The 21,948-nt window shown below is 40.8% G+C and overlaps 1 protein-coding gene across 2 annotated transcripts in view; it reads left to right on the top strand.

The window, feature by feature from the left end:
- The window catches only part of KCNH1 (potassium voltage-gated channel subfamily H member 1), a 421,221-nt gene that overhangs the window by 20,561 nt on the left and 378,712 nt on the right, over nucleotides 1-21,948 (top strand). For both annotated transcript variants that reach the window (XM_007451327.1, XM_007451328.1), the window contains exons 2-3: nucleotides 10,654-10,777; nucleotides 14,507-14,613. In XM_007451327.1, the coding sequence (XP_007451389.1) occupies nucleotides 10,654-10,777; nucleotides 14,507-14,613 (231 nt within the window). The remainder of the gene's footprint in view (nucleotides 1-10,653; nucleotides 10,778-14,506; nucleotides 14,614-21,948) is intronic.

The raw sequence follows: 21,948 nt of genomic DNA on the forward strand, positions 1-21,948 counted from the left end.
ACTCCCAAACATGCTCAGCCTATAAAAATGTATTCAGACAGTAAGCACACTGACAAGAATTCTGTCCTAAGAATCTTGTGGAGAAAAAAAAAAAAAAAAAAAAAAAAAAAAGTATGGATTTTGAAGTCAGATAGACCAGGTTCAAATCCCAACTGTACCCTGCTGTAACTATGTCCTTAGAGAGTTTTTTCATGAGTAAAATGATAAAGTCCATGGCACTTCATTCAATAAAGTAATACCACCTCACAAAGATTGTTGTAAAGGTTAAAAAAAACCCACTTTGGTATATGATAAAGTACTTAGTACAGAGCCTGACACAGAGTAAATTTCAGTGAATGGTACCCATTCTCATCAATACCTAGAATATCACCTATGTAGAATCCCTTAGTTCTTGATGATATGTAATGTTATGGTATTTGTATGGGTAGCCCCCAATTTACAAATCCAGAGATTGTGCTCTGGAACGTAATTTATAGATTACTTATTTATATCTTATAAATTGAAGAGAATCCAGAATATGCCTTTTTCCTGCCAACCAGAGCAGGGTGCACATGCGTGTGCTAGGGATGGGGTGGGGAATGGGGAAGAATTTCTAAATGCTTGGGTTCTCTGGTATTAGAAGGAAATGGGTTTGTGACTGGAACTAGAATTCTTTCCTTCTTTCACTCCAAGTCCTTGGATACAGAGGGAATTCTTTTGTTTTCTCCCAAGGCATATTGTTTAATTAATTTGTTTGTTCAATTGAAGAATAGTTAATTTATAATATTGTGTTAGTTTTGGGTGTACAGCAAAGTGATTCAGTTATACATACATATATAAATACATTTTTTCATATTCTTTTCCATTATAGTTTATTACAGGATAGTTGGAATATAGTTCCCTGTGCTATACAGTAGGACCTTGTTTATGTACTTTATATATAGTAGTTTGTATCTGTTAATCCCAGACTCCTAATTTATCCCTCCCTTCCATCTTTTCCCTTTGGTTCCCATAAGTTTGTTTTCTATGTCTATGAGTCTGTTTTGGTTTTATAAATAAGTTAATTTGTATCATATTTGAGATTCTACATATAAGTGATTTCATATGATATTTGTCTTTTTCTGTCTGACTTACTTCACTTAGTATGATAATCTCTAGGTCCATCCATGTTGCTGCAATGGCATTATTTCATTCTTTTTTTTTGTAATTGAGTAATATTCCTGTGTGTGTGTGTGTGTGTGTGTGTGTGTGTGTGTGTGTGTGTGTGTACACCACATCTTCTTTATCCATTCATCTGTCAGTGGACACTTAGGTTGCTTCCGTGTCTTGGCTATTGTAAATAGTGCTGCTGTGAACATTGAGGTGCATGTATATATCCAGAGAAAACTCTAATTCAAAAGAGGGAATTCTTAGCCCTTCTATCACATAGTGAGTAAGGAGTCTTGCTATTTGGAAGCTATAATTTCTTGCTTGGGTTAGCAATGAAAGGAAACTCTTTTGGAATTTTATTCTATGATGAGAAATCCTCTAAGTGGATGATCAATAGGCTGATGATTCTATTTGTACTGCACTTCCTGTTCTTTGTTTCCTTTCTAATGTCAAAGAAAATGCTAGTGGACTTGGTTATTCCCAGAAAAGGCTGTAATATGCACCCCAGGAACAGTGGCAATGCTTGAGGAACAATCAATACTTTTATGAGAAATTACAGTCATATCTGGAGCTTGAAATATATCCTGTTCTAATTTTTTTAGTAACTGAAAAATTTAAGCAATAAGTTAATCTTTTCTGATTAAATTCATTAAAAATTAAGAATATACTTATTTTTATCAAAGTAGTGTATGTTCATGGTTAAAAATATCAAACTGAAAAGCTTATGAAGAAAAACAGTCATCCTATGCCTTGTCCTTTCACCCATCCTGCTCACCAGAGGCCACATTTTCTAATTTTAGCTGTTTCTTCTTATAGTTTCTGCCAGGTCTCTAAATAACATGCATTATAGCTATTTCCAGATTTATCAATTTTAGGTATTATCTGTTGCCTTCTGTTAATTTATTTGAGCTTTTAGCTTACTTTATCTACTTCCTACCCCTCCTCCTAATATAATTATATTACTCCCTTATTGGTTATCTTTGCAGCTTTAAGTGAAATATTTATACCTTTCTTTTTACTGTATCAGCTCTAGATACCATCTCATGATTGTTTTCTCTTCTCTCTCTAAGCTTATCATGTGTATTTTTGCAGTGTTAGAATTCATGTGGTTATTCAGATACTTATAGTTAAATATTCCATGCTTTGACATATTTTTATTTTTGACATCTTTATTAGAGTATAATTGCTTTACAATGTTGTGTTAGTTTCTGCTGTATAACAAAGTGAATCAGCTATACGTATACATATATCACCATATACCCTCCCTCTTGCGTCTCCCTCCCACCCTCCCTATCCCATCCCTCCAGGTGGTCACAAAGCACCGAGCTGATCTCCCTGTGCTATGCAGCTGCTTCCCACTAGCTATCTGTTTTACATTTGGTAGTGTATATATGTCCATGCCACTCTCTCACTTCATCCCATCTTACCCTTCCCCCTCCCTGCGTCCTCAAGTCCATTCTCTTTGTCTGCATCTTTATTCCTGTTCTGCCCCTAGGTTCTTCAGAACCTTTTTTTTTTTTTTAGATTCCATATATGTGTTAGTGTACGGTATTTGCTTTTCTCCTTCTGACTTACTTCACTCTGCATGACAGACTCTAGGTCCACCCACCTCACTACAAATAACTCAATTTCGTTTCTTTTTATGGCTGAACAATAGTCCATTGTATATTTGTGCTCCATCTTCTTTATCCATTCATCTGTCGATGGACACTTAGGTTGCTTCCATGTCCTGCCTATTGTAAATAGAGCTGCAATGAACATTGTGGTACATGACTCTTTTTGAATTATGGTTTTCTCAGGGTATATGCCCAGTAGTGGGATTGCTGGGTTGTATGGTAGTTCTATTTTTAGTTTTTTAAGGAACCTCCTTACTGCTCTCCATAGTGGCTGAATCAATTTACATTCCCATCAGCAGTGCAAGAGGGTTCCCTTTTCTCCCCACCCTCTCCAGCATTTATTGTTTGTAGATTTTTTGATGATGGCCATTCTGACTGATGTGAGGGATACCTCATTGCAGTTTTGATTTGCATTTCTCTAAAGATTAGTGATCTTGAGCATTCTTTCATGTGTCTGTTGGCGATCTGTATATCTTCTTTGGAGAAATGTCCATTTAGGTCTTCTGCCCATTTTTGGATTGGGTTGTTTGTTGTTTTGATATTGAGCTGCATGAGCTGCTTGTAAATTTTGGAGATTAATTCTTTGTCAGTTGCTTCATTTGGAAATATTTTCTCCCATTCTTACGGTTGTCTCGTCATCTTGTTTATAGTTTCCTTTGCTGTGCAAAAGCTTTTAAGTTTCATCAGGTCCCATTTGTTTATTTATTTATTTATTTATTTAATTAATTTATTTTTGCGGTACGCGGACCTCTTGCTGTTGTGGCCTCTCCAGTTGCAGAGCACAGGCTCTGGACGTGCAGGCCTCATGGCCATGGTTCATGGGCCTAGCTGCTCTGCGACATGCGGGATCTTCCTGGACTGGGCCACGAACCAGCGTCCCCTGCATCGGCAAGCAGACTCTCAACCACTGCACCACCAGGGAAGCCCCCTATTTTTGTTTTTATTTCCATTTCTCTAGGAGGTGGGTCAAAAAGAATGTTGCTGTGATTTATGTCATAGAGTGTTCTGCCTATGTTTTCCTCTGAGTTTCATAGTGTCTGGCCTTACATTTAGGTCTTTAATCCATTTTGAGTTTATTTTTGTGTATGGTGTTAGGAAGTGTTTTACTTTCATTTTTTTTTTTTTTTTCCTTGCGTTATGCGGGCCTCTCACTGTTGTGGCCTCTCCCATTTGCGGAGCACAGGCTCCGGACGCGCAGGCTCAATGGCCATGGCTCACGGGCCCAGCCGCTCCGCGGCATGTGGGATCTTCCCGAAACGGGGCACGAACCCGCGTCTCCTGCATCGGCAGGCGGACTCTCAAGCACTGCGCCACCAGGGAAGCCCTACTTTCATTCTTTTAAATGTATCTGTCCAGTTTTCCCAGCACCACTTATTGAAGAGACTGTCTTTTCTCCATTGTATATTCATGCCTCCTTTATCAAAAATAAGGTGACCCTATGTGTGTGGGGTTATCTCTGGGCTTTCTATCCTGTTCCATTGATCTATATTTCTGTTTTTGCATCAGTACCATACTGTCTTGATTACTGTAGCTTTGTAGTATGGTCTGAAGTCAGGGAGCCTGATTCCTCCAACTCCATTTTTCTTTCTCAAGATTGCTTTGGCTATTTGGGGTCTTTTGTGTTTCCATACAAATTGTGAAATTTTTTCTTCTAGTCCTGTGAAAAATGCCATTGGTAATTTGATAGGGATTGCATTGAATCTGTAGATTGCTTTGGGTAATAGAGTCATTTTCACAATGTTCATTCTTCTTCCAACCCAAGAACACGGTATATCTCTCCATCTATTTGTATCATCTTTAATTTCTTTCATCAGTGTCTTATAATTTTCTGCATACAGGCCTTTTGTCTCCTTAGGTAGGTTTATTCCTAGATATTTTAATCTTTATATTGCAATGGTAAATGGGACTGTTTCCTTAATTTCTCTTTCAGATTTTTCATCATTAGTGTATAGGAATGCAAGAGATTTCTGTGCATTAATTTTGTATCCTGCTACTTTACCAGATTCATTGATTAGCTCTAGTAGTTTTCTGGTAGTGTCTTTAGGATTCTCTATGTATAGTATCATGTCATCTGCAAACAGTGACAGCTTTACTTCTTTTTTTACGACTTGTATTCCTTTTATTTCTTTTTCTTCTTTGATTGCTGTGGCTAAAACTTCCAAAACTATGTTGGTTAATAGTGGTGAGAGTGGGTAACCTTTTCTTGTTCCTGATCTTAGTGGAAATGGTTTCAGTTTTTCACCATGGAGAATGATGTTGGCTGTAGGTTTGTCATATATGGCCTCCATTATGATGAGGTAAGTTCCCTCTGTGGCTACTTTCTGCAGGGTTTTTATCATAAATGGGTGTTGAATTTTGTTGAAAGCTTTTTCTGCATCTATTGAGATGATCACATGCTTTTTCTCCTTCAATTTGTTAATATGGTGTATCACATTGATTGATTTGTGTATATTGAAGAATCCTTGCATTCCTGGGATAAACTCCACTTGATCATGGTGTATGATCCTTTTAATGTGCTGTCGGATTCTGTTTGCTAGTATTTTGTTGAGGATTTTTGCATCTGTGTTCATTAGTTACAATGGCCTGTAGTTTTCTTTCTTTGTGACATCTTTGTCTGGTTTTGGTATCAGGGTGATGCTGGCCTTGTGGAATGAGTTTGGGACTGTTCCTCCCTCTGCTATATTTTGGAAGAGTTTGAGAAGGATAGGTGTTAGCTCTTCTCCAAATGTTTGATAGAATTCGCCTGTGAAGCCATTTGGTCCTGGACTTTTGTTTGCTGGAAGATTTTTAATCACATTCTCAATTTCAGCACTTGTGATTGGTCTGTTTATATTTTCTATTTCTTCCTGGTTCAGTCTCAGAAAGTTGTGCCTTTCTAAGAATTTCTCCATTTCTTCCAGGTTGTCCATTTTATTGGCATAGTGTTGCTTGTAGTAATCTCTCATGCCCCTTTGTATTTCTGCAGTGTCAGTTGTTACTTCTCCTTTTTCATTTCTAATTCTGATGATTTGAGTCTTCTCTCTTTTTTTCTTGATGAGTCTGGCTAATGGTTTATCAATTTTGTTTACCTTCTCAAAGAATCAGGTTTTAATTTTATTGGTCTTTGCTATTGTTTCCTTCATTTCTTTTTCATTTATTCCTGATCTGATCATTATGATTTCTTTTCTTCTGCTAAGTTGGGGTTTCTTTGTTCTTTCTCTAATTGCTTTAGGTGTGAAGTTAGGTTGTTTATTTGAGATGTTCTTGTTTCTGGAGGTAGGATTGTATTGCTATAAACTTCCCTTTTAGAACTGCTTTTGCTGTCCCATAGGTTTTGGGTCGTTGTGTTTTCATTGTCATTTGTTTCTAGGTATTTTTTTATTTCCTCTTTGATTTCTTTAGTGATCTCTTGGTTATTATGTATTGTCTTGGTTAACCTCCATGTATTTGTATTTTTTCCAGATTTTTTTCCTGTAATTGATATCTAGTCTCATAACATTGTGCTCGGAAAAGATACTTGATACAATTTCAATTTTCTTAATTTTACAGAGGCTTGATTTGTGACCCAAGATATGATCTATCCTGGAGAATGTTCCATGAACACTTGAGAAGAGACTGTATTGTATTGTTTTTGGATGCAGTGTCCTATAAATATCAATTAAGTCCATGTTGTTTAATGTATCATTTAAAGCTTGTGTTTCCTTATTTACTTTCATTTTGGATGATCTGTTCATTGTGACTTGGTTGTAGATATTGGAATTTGATAACGTGTTTACATGACAATTATGTGATATAGTATGATTTGGTTTCCCTTCCTGCACAGCTTTTGTTTTCTTTGATGTTTCTAGTTTTCTTTCCTGCCCCCCAAATTATATATGTTTACTAAACTTTTTAAAAAAATTTTAACGTGCCTCAGTATCTTTTTTTCTTTTAATTTTTATTCATTTATTTATTTATTTATTTTTGGCTGCATTGGGTCTTCATTGCCGCACGTGGGCTTTCTCTAGTTGCGCGAGTGGGGGCTACTCTTCATTGTGGTGCATGGGCTTCTCATTGCGGTGGCTTCTCTTGTTGCGGAGCATGGGCTCTAGGTGTGTGGCTTCAGTAGTTGTGGCACGTGGGCTTAGTAGTTGTGATTCGTGGGCTCTAGAGTGCAGGCTCAGTAGTTGTGGCGGATGGGCTTTGTTGCTCTGCAGCATGTGGGTTCTTCCCAGACCAGGGCTTGAACCCGTGTCCCCTGCATTGGCAGGCAGATTCTTAACTGCTGTGCCACGAGGGAAGTCCGCCTAAACTTTTTATGTTATTCCAGATTATCAGGAATATCATTAACTCCTGACCTCCTTTATCTCTAAATAACTTCTCTTCTGGAACTTCTGTTCTCTGAAGCATTCTGTATTGAATGTTTTCTGTTAGCTTCCTTCCCTGCTTTCTATACTTGGAGCCACTTTTTTTTCCTAGTTCCCATGTTGTCTTCTTTCATGTATTACTACCTCATTTTGCTGATACACATCCTCAAGTATCTTCCTAAGAAAGAATATATGGGAAATAAATTTCCCAGATCTTACCTGAAGATCACAGCTGAAAATATTGTTATTCTACCCTCAGATTTGATTGTTTAATTTTAAAAAAATGTCTTCTGTCCTATTCTTGTGTTGTTCTTTCTGCTCTTAGGATGCATGCTGTTTTTCTTGATTGATCTTCTGTGTCTTATTTTTTTATGTCTCTTTCTGTACTATACTCTGTGAGACTTTATTTTGTCTTCTAATATTTATGCTGAATTTTTAATTGTTACTTTCAACTTACAGGAGCTCTTATTTACTTGTTCATTTGTTCTTCTATGGGTCTTCCCCACCCCCACCCCCACCCAGCATCTTGTTTTTGTTTTATGGGTATATTGTCACTTGAGTCTTTCTGAGGATACTAATTAGTTTTTTTTTTTTTTTTTAAGTTCTTCTTAAGAACTTAAGAGAGAGAGTTAAACTGACTAGACTTCATATGAACTCAGGGATAATTCAGTGAATTTTGTACTTCTTTTAAGGCTTAGTTACTCAGTTCAAGAAATGTGAGTTTTTTCAGGGAGAGAAGACCAGCATGAAGGGTTAGCTTGTCTCCAGAATAAAGTCAGAGCTCCCTGATATTCAAGACCCTTTGCAGTCCAGTCTGCAGGCTCACCTCCTGCTCATTCGTCTTCCTGGCTGCCCTGTGTGTACACCAGACTGCTCTGTGTCCTGTGCTGCCCGACCTTTGCTCATGCTGGGTCCTCTGCCTGAAATTTTCTGTTCTTCCCACAGCCTCTTAACGTTTACCAGAGGCAGGCGTCGTATTTTCAGTTCTCTATTTTTGTGTCATCTGTGGCAGGTACATTTTAGGCATTCAAAATGTTTAAGTGAATTTTACTCATCCTTCCAGATGAGAGCAACTTCCACTGTGACCACTCAGAGACACAGTCCTTTACCTCCCTCGAACAGAGTTAAGCATTTCATGCCCTGTTTAGTTAGTTGTATGCAGGCCTATTTGTTCCGGTAAGTTCCCGAAGGGCATGGACCATACCTTGCCAAGCTGGATATCCCAGGGTTTTGCATTGTGCTTGATATCCAATGGGAACTTGAAGTATTTGTGCATATATGGGGAGAGACAGAGGGAAGGACTGGCTGTGTATTTTTACTAAACGCGTATTTATAAGATTAGCAGGTTTGCAGATTCACTTCACGATGGTGCCGTTTCCTCTTCCTTTTCAGTATATCAAAGCATTCCCAAGAGTACATTAAGAGTAACTTACTGTATTACTCATCACAATAGATATGTACACAGATGCGTATCTTCAGCAAAGAGAAAGAAATTGAACAAATAAGAAGTGATAAGCGCTCTCTAAATTTAGCCAGGGGTTAGAACTTTGAAGCTGTGCGTATTCATAAAATGAATCCCTCTAGTCGAAGCCCCTGCTCAGACTGACAGTAAGCGTAGCTTCCATTGCTAATAAATAAGTAAGTAAGCTCTTCTTTCATTTTAATTCTGCTACTTCCGACTGTGGAACCAATATTGTTGTTTTATCTGATGCTGAATCTCTGACCTTATGAGGCTCAGGTTGGCTGCAAGTGCCGTAGCCCATGAGGTCAGCAGTGCCCACATCACCACACCCAGGGGTTCTCATTGAGGAGTCTTACTTCCAGTACACAGCTGAGCTCTGACGACTTGGAGTAAAAGGAAATTTTGAGTAGGAAATGAAGGAGCCCCAGCACCCACCTTAGACTGGGGAGCCAGGCGTAGGATTCCAGGTGGCCCTGAAGGCATCTGCAGGCTGGGTGAGGGAAGCAGCCATGCTCTCCCAGCAGGAAGGGGTGGATGAGCACCCCACCACCTGGTGACCATCTGCTAGTTCCCTCTCGTGTCCACTGTCAGAGGCTCAGGTGCGTGGGGTCCATCTGGCTGAGGTAAGGTCTCTCTTGGCGGGGTGGGGAGCCACTGCTACAGGCCCTTGAGCTGTCAACTTTCCTGGTGGCCAAAACCACCAAGCAGAGACATCACCTTTCACTAAGATTGCTCACACTCGAAGGGGCTGCAGCAGATTGTGAGGGCACAGTGAGGTAGGGACCGTCCTTTTGGACCACCAGAAAGGAACAGGTATCCAGGTACGCTGTGTAGCTGGAGCACTACAGAGAGTCTTCTCAAAGCTGGTGGCAGCTAAGCTGCCCACTCAAATCTAAGAGCTTTCGAATGTTTGCAAGTGTTAATAAACAAACCAAATGTCGGAAAAAAGAGTAGATTATGGTATTTAGTTATTCCTCCTGCCTCTCCTTCCTCTATTTCTTCCCACATAGATAGGAAAGGATGGTTACCCATATTGTGCATAAACTCTAAATGCTGTACTAGAACAAAATTAACCTCCCAATTAAATGAGGACATTACATGTCACCATTATTCCACTCCACATAGTGTACATATATAAACAAAACCCCCTCCGGTTTACAACAAAAGAAGGGTCGGTATGTGTGTTCTTTCATTCCTTTTTTTTGGTCGGGGGGAGGTGTGGAAGGGGTGATTATTCTGTGGAGAGGAGAGAGCCAAGCCAAAATAATGATTATATTTAAGTTCTGGATGTTATTTGCTTAAGGTCTTGAAAAGAAAAGAGGGACACTTGATTTCCTGAGCACAAAAGGTATCGAAGACTTTTGATCTTTAAAAATGTGGAAAGTGTTGAGAACACGCTAAATAGCCCAACATATCTGGCTTACTTAATCCCCGCATCACAAGTGAATGGTGGGCCGGTGCTCCATGAAAGAGCTCTGAAATGTGCTTTCTGTGGCTCCATGATTTCAAAATCAGTAAGAAAGTTTTTGTCATTGCCAGCAACTTGATCAGGTTCTATGGAGTCCTAGCATTAGGAAGGTCTAAGTCGCTTCTTTATGGAGAGGAAGGCTCTCTGGTGTGTGTATTCCAGGAGGCAGCCTGCTGTCCCCTTGCCTTTCTAAGAAGGCCTCCTCCAAGGGTCAGCAAATATTAATCAGGGTGAATAAGGCCAGTTTGTAGCTTCTGCCCAAAAGACTGACAGGGCCAAGATGCTGGATGGAGCCCAGAAGAAATTACTTTTGGATTCTCTCTGGCTCCACATTACCAGCATAATCTCACGGAGATGAAAAATTAGGACTTGAGTATGTCTTATGGAAATCACTGGATTTCTGCCGAAAACGTTGGTTGGTTGCTTAAGCATGCTTCCTTTGGAGTACAGAAACCTCAGCATTTGCATTCCAAATATTCAGTTCTAAAGCTCTGTTCTTCTGTATTCCTCAGAGGGCCATTTTGGAGGGAAACAAAAATACCTGGATTGGTTATTATTTATGTCCTCATTGAATCTCAACTAATGTCTTGCCTCATATGCCCTTTTCTTTTCTCTTTCCCCTTCTGCATCTTTTTTTTTTTTTTTTTTTATCAGATACTAATTTTGTGTTGGGGAATGCCCAGATAGTGGACTGGCCTATCGTGTACAGCAATGATGGATTTTGCAAGCTGTCTGGCTATCACAGGGCGGAAGTGATGCAAAAAAGCAGTACCTGCAGGTATTTATGTTTGGGGTTCTGTTCAACACTCTATCATGGTATCCTTTTGGAAAAAGAAACTGGCTTACTCAGCTTGGGAATTTCCTTTCATTCAGCGTTCATTCAGGAATATTTATTGCACTGTCATCTCTAGTTCACACACTGTACTGGGAAAATCAAAGAAGATCTAAAACATAGTCCCTACAGCTAATGAATTTACAGTCAGTGAGATGGGAGAAAACCTAGAAAAACTCAGGAAAATCATTTTATCAATAAAATGTGAACTCAAAATTTTATGAGGGTTTAGGTGGAAATTATGTGAAAGAAGATTAAGTGAAATCAAATGAAAATGAAATGGATGATTTTAGATGATTAAATTAATTTTAAAACATGTATGGCCGTTTTTTAAGAATAAACAGCATGTTGGAGACAAGGGCCTTGTTCATAGGGCTTTGCATCAGAAAACGAGAAGAGAACCATGTCTTGCTGCCTTGCTGCTGTCACATCTCTCTCTGATCACTGACTCAAAGGCAGAAGCAAAGGGTGCTGTGCAGCTTGTGCATTTGACAGGGTTCCTAACCAAGCAGCGCCCTTGGGCCGTGGCACTAGAAAAGCTCTTTTAGAGCATCTTCAAGGTGTCCTGTGGAGCGTGTGACCCGGACCCTGCGCTGCCCCAACAAGGTCCTGGCTCCACAGCCTTTGGCGCCTCTCACTCCTCACCTTCCTCAGAGTCTTCTGTCTTCAGTGGTGTTCGCATGCAGTGGAATCATTTTCCTAAACCTGCTACACCCAAAAGTGAACTCATCTCCAAAGGGTGGAAAATCCCATCCGATCCAGTCATAGTCTTTGGTTCTCAGAAGTTTCATTTTCTTGATATTAAATCAGCCAAGTAACTCATTTGGTGAAAAGTATTAAATGTTTTGAAAATATTATCATTTTCTTAAATTTTAGGTTTTTGGGACTGGGAAATGGAAAATTTAAGATTCCCTCAAAGGAGAGGGGTGGGATAGGGAGGGTGGGAGGGAGACGCAAGAGGGAGGAGATATGGGGATATATGTATATGTATAGCTGATTCACTTTGTTATACAGCAGAAACTAACACACCATTGTAAAGCAATTATACTCTAATAAAGGTGTTAAAGAAGATTCCCTCAAAGGTTTAAAAATTATGACTCAAGTATTACGATAGAATTCTCTTATATTCTTTGTGTGCTGTTATCCTCTTAAGTATCTGTGTATCTGCATCTATGTCTCCATCTGTACGTGCACGTACACAATCAGAGCACACTGGGAGAGTGAGCTTCGCTTTTTCGTGTGACTTGAGCAGCCTTTCCTTACCTTTCTTGCTTCTTATTGGCTATAATCAGACACTTTAAGAAAATCAGATAAGAGAACTGGATAATTTAGCCAACTTTCTTTTACGCGCAACTCTAAGAAACTTATTTAATTCCCTGAAGGTGTCCCTTCTCTAGAAGGAAAGTAAACATGCCTTTGTGTTAGCCACATCCCTAATTGCTCAGGAGCCTTTTGGCTTATTTCTTGCATTGCAGGCATCTGAAATCTAATGTCCAGACAAAGGAAATGTACACCTACCACTAAACTACAACTTGAAAAAGTACATAAGAGTAAGGAAAGCTGGGCATAATTATGGCACTTCATTTATTTGAAGACTCCACTTTGCAGGGATTGGTTTTACCTTGTGAAGGAAATTGCTAGCCTATACACCATCACATAAGTTGAGGTCACTTATCTAGCAAATCTTTTCAGAAAGGGAAAGTGAGAGGAAGCTAAAAAGGCCTTAGAGCAAAACCAGCTAAGTAAAATGGTTATAGAGCTTAAGTTTTTACCTCCTGGGAGAAAGAAATCCTCATGTTCTCAGGCATGGCTAATTTAGTCTTGATCTATCCTTCTTTTTAAAGGTAATTCACCATGCTCAATTATCTGTTTTCCTGGTTTATAGACGAAGAACACAGCCCCAAAGCAGAGTACTACATGAGATGGGCACACGGGGAACCACAGATAATAGTATCTCTCAGTGGGCTGGGAAGGGACGTGATAACAAAAGTGACACAGAATTCATAAAGTCAATAGCTAGGGCACTTTTCTTGCAGGGTGCTGGAAAGTGGAAGCTCACAGTAAGCCCACGGCTGTTCCAGTATCACGCTGAGCATGGCGCTTGACTCTGTGGTTCAGGAGTTGTGCTTGATAACTTCTGAGGTTCTTGTTCTGAAATTCTGTGATTCTATGATTCAAGTCATCAAGAAAAATCTAAATTGCACAGTTAGGTATGCGCAGTTTTAGAAGATGGGTTGTGTATTGTTTGGGAACCCACGCCGCTGCTTCTATATATTACATAAGCCTTGAGGACTGAGCATGGCTGTCTTTCCTTGTGGGTGTCGTCCGAAGGCCTGGGGTGGGCAGGGGACATGCTTGGGGGGGTCCATGGGCAGCCTTTGTTGGAGGACTGGCTTTTCCAGCCCCACTGAGGGATGGTTTCTCTCCTCTCACGTTTTGTTAGTGTCGCTCAGCCTAGTTGTTGGGAATGTTATCCCATTCCTAGAGGGGAAAACCTTGGTCTTCAGACCATATTCAGTGTGCGTACCCAAGAAAATGGACAGTCCTGGCAGTTTTCCTGCCTCTGCTGAGAACCAGTATTAGTAGGCAGAAGCTTCTACTATCCAGAGGTTTTCTCTAATTTTTTTTCAGGCTGCTTATTTACCCTGTTAGTTTACTTTTCTCCAAATTGTGAGGAGTGTGGAGAAGTATTAGAAAGAATTTGTAGAATTTTATCATCTTGATTTATTCAACCCAGAGCTCTTTTTTCTGTTTTAGCTGTGGGGTAGGAAAAAGAGCTGCACAGACAGTGGCTGAATCTTCTGTTTGCTGAATCTTTTCTTTCCTTAGCTACAGTATGTCTTGATGTTTAGAGCATCAACTTGCACCCTTTTTCTTGTTTGGTGAGTTTTTGTGTTTTTTTTTCCTATTCTTTTGTTTAATTTGTTAGGAATTAGAAGAGGAAAAATCTGTGGTCCAGATTTATTCTGCCATCCTTCTCAGGACGTCTCTCAGACTTGTATTTCTAAAATGCAGATCTCATTATGTAACTCTTTTGCCTGAAACCCTCCAGGGGCCCTCCCTGCATTGCTTTGGGGATAAAGTTTAAATGACTTCACCTGACCTGTAATGCCATGATCTCCATGATGTGGCCCCTGCTTACCGCTCCATATTACCTGTTGCTAATTTTACCCTTACTGTCTACATTCCAGACATATGGACCTGAACTGTATTCAGGTTCCAGAATTAAGCTTCCTCTCACCTCTGTGCCTTTGCACATGCTTATCTTTTGCCTAGAATGTTCCTTTCCCTCCTTTTCTCAGCAGATTTCCACCTGCTCTTTAGATCTTTTTTGTTCTTGCCTCTGGGAAGCCTTTTCTGACCACTCAGACAGTGCTCTGTGCCTATTCTTAGTGTTGTAATTCCTCATGTGTTGGTCATACTGTTCTCTAATCTACGGTTTTCTGATCTACTGTTTTCTAGTGTGTCTCATTAGACTGTCAGTTTTGGGGGGACAGGGGTGGAGTCTTGATTCCAGCTCAATCAGTGAATCATTTTTCATTGAACAAATGTTTTCATGTGTGTGTGTGTGTTCCACAGTGCATAGCACAGTGCTGGGTATAGAGCAGGTAAACAGATGCTTGTAGAATAATAAATACTTGTTCATCTCACTTGGGCTGTTTGGTTGCTTTGCAGTTTTATGTACGGGGAGCTGACTGATAAAGACACCATTGAAAAGGTGCGGCAAACATTTGAGAACTATGAGATGAATTCTTTTGAAATTTTGATGTACAAGAAAAACAGTGAGTACTCTCAGACCATTCTGAACCATACCTTGATGTGCTTGGAGTAAATTATCTGCCCTTTCTCTGTTGCTGTCTTAGGTTTTCTTTTCTCCCATCAGCTAAATGTTGTTCCTTGACGCCAGTGTGTATGTTGGGGTAAATGGTATGGATTGATGAGCTACAGTTCTTCACATGAGCATTTGTACTTGTCACTAACCAATTAAGACTTCTTGATCTCTTTTCTGCCCAGAGTTAGTGTTTTTCCTATTGGTATCCTTATGTTGAGTTGTTGGCCTAAGGCACTTGTAGACTTTCAGGCTTCTTAGGTGGAGAGGGAGGAGGTGGATTAGAATCTCTGTCCAGTTCACATTTGTATCTATCTCCCTATAGCACTTAGCACAGTGGGTAACACCAGTAGATGCCCAATTAAGAGTTTCTAAATAAAATTTTGTTTCACTGGTGACCCCAATTTTCTGTCAGAGACAGTATTAATCAAATTAATACTGTAATCACTGTTAGTCAAAATGTATTGTTAATTGGTATTTGTTTTGTGTATAATAACTTCCACAAGTATATTAATGAAGAATCTAGGTCAATAGCTATACACAAGTATAGAACTTGCTTTCTCTTAGCAGTTTCCTGTTGAATGGAGATTAATTGTATTGGAAGTATGGAAAGTGGGCTGTATGGAAACATAGCCATAGCAGGGCTGCAGAGGTGTTGAAGAGTGCTTTGTTTTTTAAATTAAATTAAATTTTTATTTATTTTTTTATTTTTGGCTGTGTTGGGTCTTCGTTGCTGTGCTCGGGCTTTTCTCTAGTTGCATCGAGTGGGGGCTACTCTTTGTTGCGGTGCAAGGGCTTCTCTGGCTTCTTTTGTTGCAGAGCATGGGCTCTAGGCACGCAGGCTTCAGTAGCTGTGGCACGCGGGTTTCAGTAGTTGTGGCTCGCGGGCTCTAGAGCACAGGCTCAGTAGTTACGGCGCACGGGCTTAGTTGCTCCACGGCATGTGGGATCTTCCTGGACCAGGGCTCAAACCCATGTCCCCTGCTTTGGCAGGCAGATTCTTATCCACTGCGCCACCAGGGAAGCCCGAGTGCTTGGTTTTTAAAAACACTATTTGGTTGTAAGGAATCCTGTTCTTTATATGTAGGATTGAACTAAGTAGGTCATTGGTTCACTAGAACATTTCCAGAGTGGCCCAGGTGGCACGTTAGGATAAGTGTTTATTTTGGTGGCATTCAGGATGATATGTTTTGCTCTGGAAAGCAGTGGGCACATGTGGCTTTTATCTGGAAGGAGCTGGGACTTTTTTTCAGTCTGGAGTGTTGGTGCAGGCAACTGAGAGGACTCTTTGCTTGGTGGCCGGTGCAGACGCTGAGCTGAGAGATTTGCTTTGGGCATCAGCAACTCTGAGAGGGTTGGTCCTGCGCTTTCACACTAGAGTTGCTGCCTTGTTCCATTTCACCTCCTCAGCCAGTAGGTCTGGTTCCTACCTCGAGACCTACCCTAGTTCCTACCCTGAGACATTTTGCCAAATAGGCCTGAGAGGAATGAGGTGAAAGACTGACTGGCTCCGTGCCAGCCCTTCCTCTACGGGAGACACAACTCAAAGCAACAGCTGTTCCCAGGAGTACGCCAGCAGTGCCTTTGCGTGGGAGGGGAGGGGTCTGCCTGTGTGCCCAGAGCTAAGGGAGTGAGTTAAAGGTTTCCCACACTGATAGCTTTGTGTCCTGAACAGTGTGGATTTCCCATCACGGACTACTATCAGGTAGGCATATCACAAAGATAATGCCTTGCGTTTATATTTTGCTTCAGAGTTTTCAAGCTTCATTAGACTATGCATTTAACTTACTCAAAGTCAACTATACATGTTGGGCATAAAAGGAAGAGAGAGGGAAACATAATTAAAACTGAATTTGTGATTCCACTTGCTATTCTCTTCAGTGGGCATGTACCCCAGAGTGAGTATGAGATGGCAGGGGGGGAATCTGCTGTCCCCTCAGCTGCCTCGGGGGCTGAAGGCCTCGGATTGTGAGTATCTCATCGCACTGAGGGTGATTCTGGTACTTCCGGTTCTGTACGTTAGGTAGACATGGCCTAGGCATGGCCAGTTCAACTGATGTTTTTACCAAAGAATCAGCATCTCTTCCCTCCCTGGAGGTTGTAGTGGGTTTATTGGGAGAGACGCATGCCAGGCTCCAGAGCAGCGTGTCAGCCTGGGCATGGCCTCTACTTCTAGGGTGATGTGAAGGCATGATTCTCAAGAGCAATCGTGGTCGTATGCAACTCCTACCCTAGCCTTTGATTTTAGAAAATACACTCTGTGGCAGCTATGACGCCACTCTATTTAAAAATGTTGAGAGAGCCCTGTAAAGTAGTCATGGCTGACGTTATGTATCTCCATTGCATAACAAGGTAAATTCCTCACCCGGAGTCATGCAGAGCCAGGACCTGGTTTCCAGTGCTTGCTCCATGGCTGTTCTTCCCAGACGGGGTTGGTTTTAGTCAGGGCACAAGGCAGGGCCACCACATGTGGTGGTGCAGGCTATACCCTGCATGGGGCCAACCAGAAACCAGTTTGCTTGCTAGGTCCTCAGTGCACCCTGGCCTAGAACTGCATCTGTGCTGAGGGAGGAACTTCTCTTTCTAATTTACACAAGGATGTCCAGTGGGCTGGCAGGGGTTTCGTCCAAGGCTAAGCCTGTACATAAAACATGAAGCAGAAATGGATGCAGATAGTGTTGGTTTCTTCCTAGGAACCTGTTCACTGTCCCCAACTCCTCCGAATCTACCCTCACCTGAGGAATTTAGAAACTTTAAATTATTTTTTAAGCCTGGGTATTTTACAGTTGCACCAAATTCTATGTTTTTGTTAATGGCTTTTTACTGACCAACTACAGGCATACCTCAGAGATATTGTAGGTTCGGTTCCACAAATTTTTTGGTTTTCCAGTGCATGTAAAAGTTGTTATAGTGGTATACTGTAAACATAACTGTCTATTAAGTGTGCAGTAGCATTATGTCTATAAAAAACAATGTGTATGCCTTAATTAAAATTAATTAATTTTTTGCTAAAAAATGCTAATCATCATATGAGCCTTCAGTGAGTTGTAATCTTTTTGCTGTAGAGGGTTTGAAATATTGTGAGAATTACCAAAATGTGACACAGAGATATGAAGTGAACAAATGCTGTTGGCAAAATGGTGCCAATAGACTTCCTCAATGCAGGGCTGCTACAGACCTTCAACTTGTTAAAAAATAAATGTGGTGTCTGTGAAGCGCAATAAAGCAAGGTCTGACTATACTCTGTCAGACACTAGGCTTGCTCCTAGGAACGCGGTCATGAAAAGACAGAGCCAGCCTCTGCTCCCACAGTGTTTGCAGCGGTCGGGGGCCACATCACAGTATAGAGCTGTGTTTTGATGGTGACACCACATGGGGTGTGTCCCTTCACCCTAACTTAGGAGGTCAGGGAAGGAAGTCTTCCTAGCAGGCAGGAAATTCATGCAGAAACTGAAGGATAGTGGGGAGTTAGGCAGAGAGAAGGGCTAAGAGTATCCCAGGCTGATGAAAGGCACGTGGAGAGGGCAATAGGGGAGAGCAGCACTGACATTTGCAGAAATGCAAAGCAGGGCTCCTCAGACTTTGACAGGATATATAACATCACCTGCAAATCAAAAAAAGTATATACTTGTATTCAGTAGGTCTGCAGAAGGACCCAAGATTCTGCTCCAGGTGATGCTAATGCCGCTGGTCCAAGAATCACACTCTGAGTAGCAAGGACAGAAAGCAGCTGCAGTGAAGGCTGACTTCCATGCCTACAGGGTGCGTCTATACCGGCCTGGATCCCCTGCACCCAGCACAGTGCCTGACCCAGAAGGTGTTCCACCTGAACTCATGGAGTAATTAAATAAATCTGTAAATGCATGTGGGTCACCAATGTAGCTGGAGAGGTTGAGAAGGGCCGATCACGCAGCCACGTTAAAGAGTTTAGAATTTGTCTTAAGAGCAGAGGTGGTAGGGACAGAGGGTGGTGTGAGAGGCGTTGAGTGGTTTTAAGCAGGGTTAAGTGTGTAATAATAAGATTTTCATTTCAGAACGATGACTCCATTTGAGAGTGGAGATGGAATGCATCGTAGGAGACCAGAGGTGGGAGACCCGTTAGGAATCACCATGGCGGCAAGATGATTGTGGCCTGCTGGGGGAGCGGTGGGGAAGAGGCAAGCTGAGAAGGAGAGGTGTCTGGGGAAATGGGAGGAGGCTGAGCCTAGGGACTTGCCAGTGGAGCCCACTGACTGGCAAGTGTCTAGCACACAGCCCAGCCCAGAGGAGGCGCTCGGCCCATGTTTGCTGAGTGACTTTGAAAGGAGCTTGACAGTTACCAAGAAACAGATGAGTGACCCAAGAGTATGTGATTTAGAGTGAGGGCTTCGGAGCCAAGGAGCAGTTCAGTGGGGCTGAACTGACTGGCTGGCCCCGGAGGAGCAGACTGAACAGAGATGGATGGGAGGAGAGAGAGGAGGAGGCAGGTTTGCTGCTACTTTCACAATTTGTAGTTCAATAGATTGAAACTTTCAGCATTTTAAAACAGTATGGAGTCCCGTGGGGGAAATGTCACCCCATTTGAGATTTTAAAATGTGAAATGTCATCATTTAAAGGAAGGTTTTTTTTCTTTCTTCTCTGATTTTTAAATGAATGCATTTTTACTATGGAGAACACGTATGAAGGCTTAAAGAAGAAAATCAATCACCCTAAAGACTCAAAGACTTGGAGAAATACCACCATCCTATTAACATTTTGGTGTTTTGTCTTGCATATGTTACATAGTTGAGACTTTGACATGTATGCAATTTGAAATTGTACATTTATTTAATTTTTTTATCGTAAAAAATATCCTTATCATTAAAATTCCCCATAAATATAATTTAGAAGGAATTTTATTAACACTTCCTTTATTGTTGCATATTTATGAGGCTCTAAATTTTCATGAATAAATATAATGTTGAGGTGAAGATCTTCGTGCAAAGATATTAGTCGACATTCTGAAATATTTCCTAGAAGTTGAAAATTACTGTGTTAAAGAATGTGAACCAAGGTTCCTGAGACATTTTGCCAAATTGTGTTCCAGCATTGAACGCATTTCCAAGTTCACTTGCAGACTGTGAGTGTCTGACTCATTGAATTGCTCTAGCACCGAACAGATTGCCTATAATCACATTTTTTTGTTTAATGAGTTTTTTTTTTTTTTTTTGCGGTACGTGGGCCTCTCACTGCCGTGGCCTCTCCCGTCGCGGAGCACAGGCTCCGGACTCGCAGGCTCAGCGGCCATGGCTCACGGGCCCAGCCACTCCGCGGCATGTGGGATCCTCCCGGACCGGGGCACGAACCCGCGTCCCCTGCATTGGCAGGCGGACTCTCAAACACTGCGCCACCAGGGAAGCCCGTTTAATGAGTATTTTTAATGCTAGTGAGAGTGAAGTATTTTTCCTATTTAATATCCATTTAAAATTACTTTTTAATGTTAATTGTTCAGATTCTTTGCCCATATGTTCTATTTAATTCTTGTGATTTTCTTATTGATTTTCTTTATAAACTCTTAATAAATTGTTTTGATTCTCCCCCCTCCCATTCTTTAGTATTTACAAGGATAACTTTGTAGAAAGGATCCGCTAGTGATAGGCATTCATGTTTATTTTACCTTTGGGGGAGTTGGAAGTAATTAGCAGAAGGCTTCATGGTGTGTTTTGGAATGAGTGTGTGTAATACTATTACCTGTCTTGGAGACTGGCTTATTTGAAACGTTTCTTTCTATCTATTGGCCAGTCCGACCAGTAAACCTGGGCATTTTGGAATTGCTATATATTTTGTATTGTGACTTAACTCATTCTCAGTATGCTGGATAATTTTCTTATATCAATGACAGTCATCATTCATGAACTCATTCAGCAAATATTTAGGTGGCCACTTTTGGGCTGGCCAGTTAGTTTTTCCAATTTTCGAACAAGAAAGTTAAGAAGTATCAGCCCTGAGTGAAATCAGTCCACCCTCTGGATAACAACCCCCAGCATTTGACTGACTCCACAATTCATGGTGTGGCTGGGGGCCCTCGGTTGGGAGCTGTGGATCAGCTTCTCCAGCAGAGAAGCCCAGGGAAAGGCAGGTTAGAGCAAGAGAAGCTGCCGGCTAAGTCCTTATTGATTACCTACTGCAGGCCTGTGGGTTTGAGCCAAAGAGATCCACGTATAAGAAACCGAGTCTGCCTTTGAGGAGGTGACAATCTGTTGTGAAGACAAATCTAATAGGAAACAGTCGTCTTTTGCCTATTTTACCAATAGATTGTCTTTTACTTTTTCAGTACTAGAAGCTGCTTGTATGTGAGGGATATTGATCCTAAATCACACACATAGTGAAAACAATTTTGCCTATTAAAATTTTTTCTCTTTAATTAAAGACTTTTAAAATACCATATAGAAGTAAAAAATGTTTGTCAGTCTTTGCCTTTATGGTTCTGACCTTTATATAATACTTAGGAAGCTTTTCTCCTTACCTAAATAATAAAAATATTCTTCCACTTTTCCTTCTGTTACTTTGATAGCACTCTTTATTATTATCCACCTCTTTCTTTCCAATTTGAAATGCTCTTTTTACATATGCTAAGTTCTCACACATTTCATGGGTTTGTGTCTCTCCTCTTTTTCCTTGTGTAACTTATTAGCCACATGAGTTTGGTTAAAATGCTTTCCCACTTGGGTTGTCCATATTTAAATTGGGGATAATGTCACAGTAGCAATTCCACTTCACCGAGTTGCTGTGAAAGGTAAACCATGATGTGTCAGGGTTTGGCCCTGCTGGAAGCACTCAGTAAATGGTATTATTGTCTTCGTTATTGCTTGTTTTAGGGTCATTGCCAGTGGCTCCTAGTCACTATAGTAGGTAGAGTCCCTGTCATACGTTTTCTCTTCAAAACTTTCTTGGCTGTTCTTCTACCTTTACTTTTCTATTTGAATTGAATGTCAATTCATCAAAGCTCTGAGAAGAACAAATGAAAAAAGGAACAATTGAGATTCTGATTGAAACTGCATTAAATTTATATATTAAAAAGGGAGGTTTGACATCTTACAGAATTGATTCTTTTAATCTCCAAAGAGTGTAACTCTCTCCATTTATTTGGGGTTTTGTTTTTTGCCCTTCAGTCAAATTTAAATTACATGGAGGCTTAAGCATTGAGTTTTCTACCTTTTCCCTTGTCATGGTTGAGACTGGCCTCTTTCCTTAGGAACAGGTGGAGGCAGCTTTGGAGTTTCATTAAATACCTTAAGATACATTCTCTTTTAAAGTCATACGAACACC

The sequence above is a fragment of the Lipotes vexillifer genome, unplaced genomic scaffold (assembly GCF_000442215.2).
Source record: "Lipotes vexillifer unplaced genomic scaffold, Lipotes_vexillifer_v1.1 scaffold570, whole genome shotgun sequence".
Taxonomy (NCBI): domain Eukaryota; kingdom Metazoa; phylum Chordata; class Mammalia; order Artiodactyla; family Lipotidae; genus Lipotes; species Lipotes vexillifer.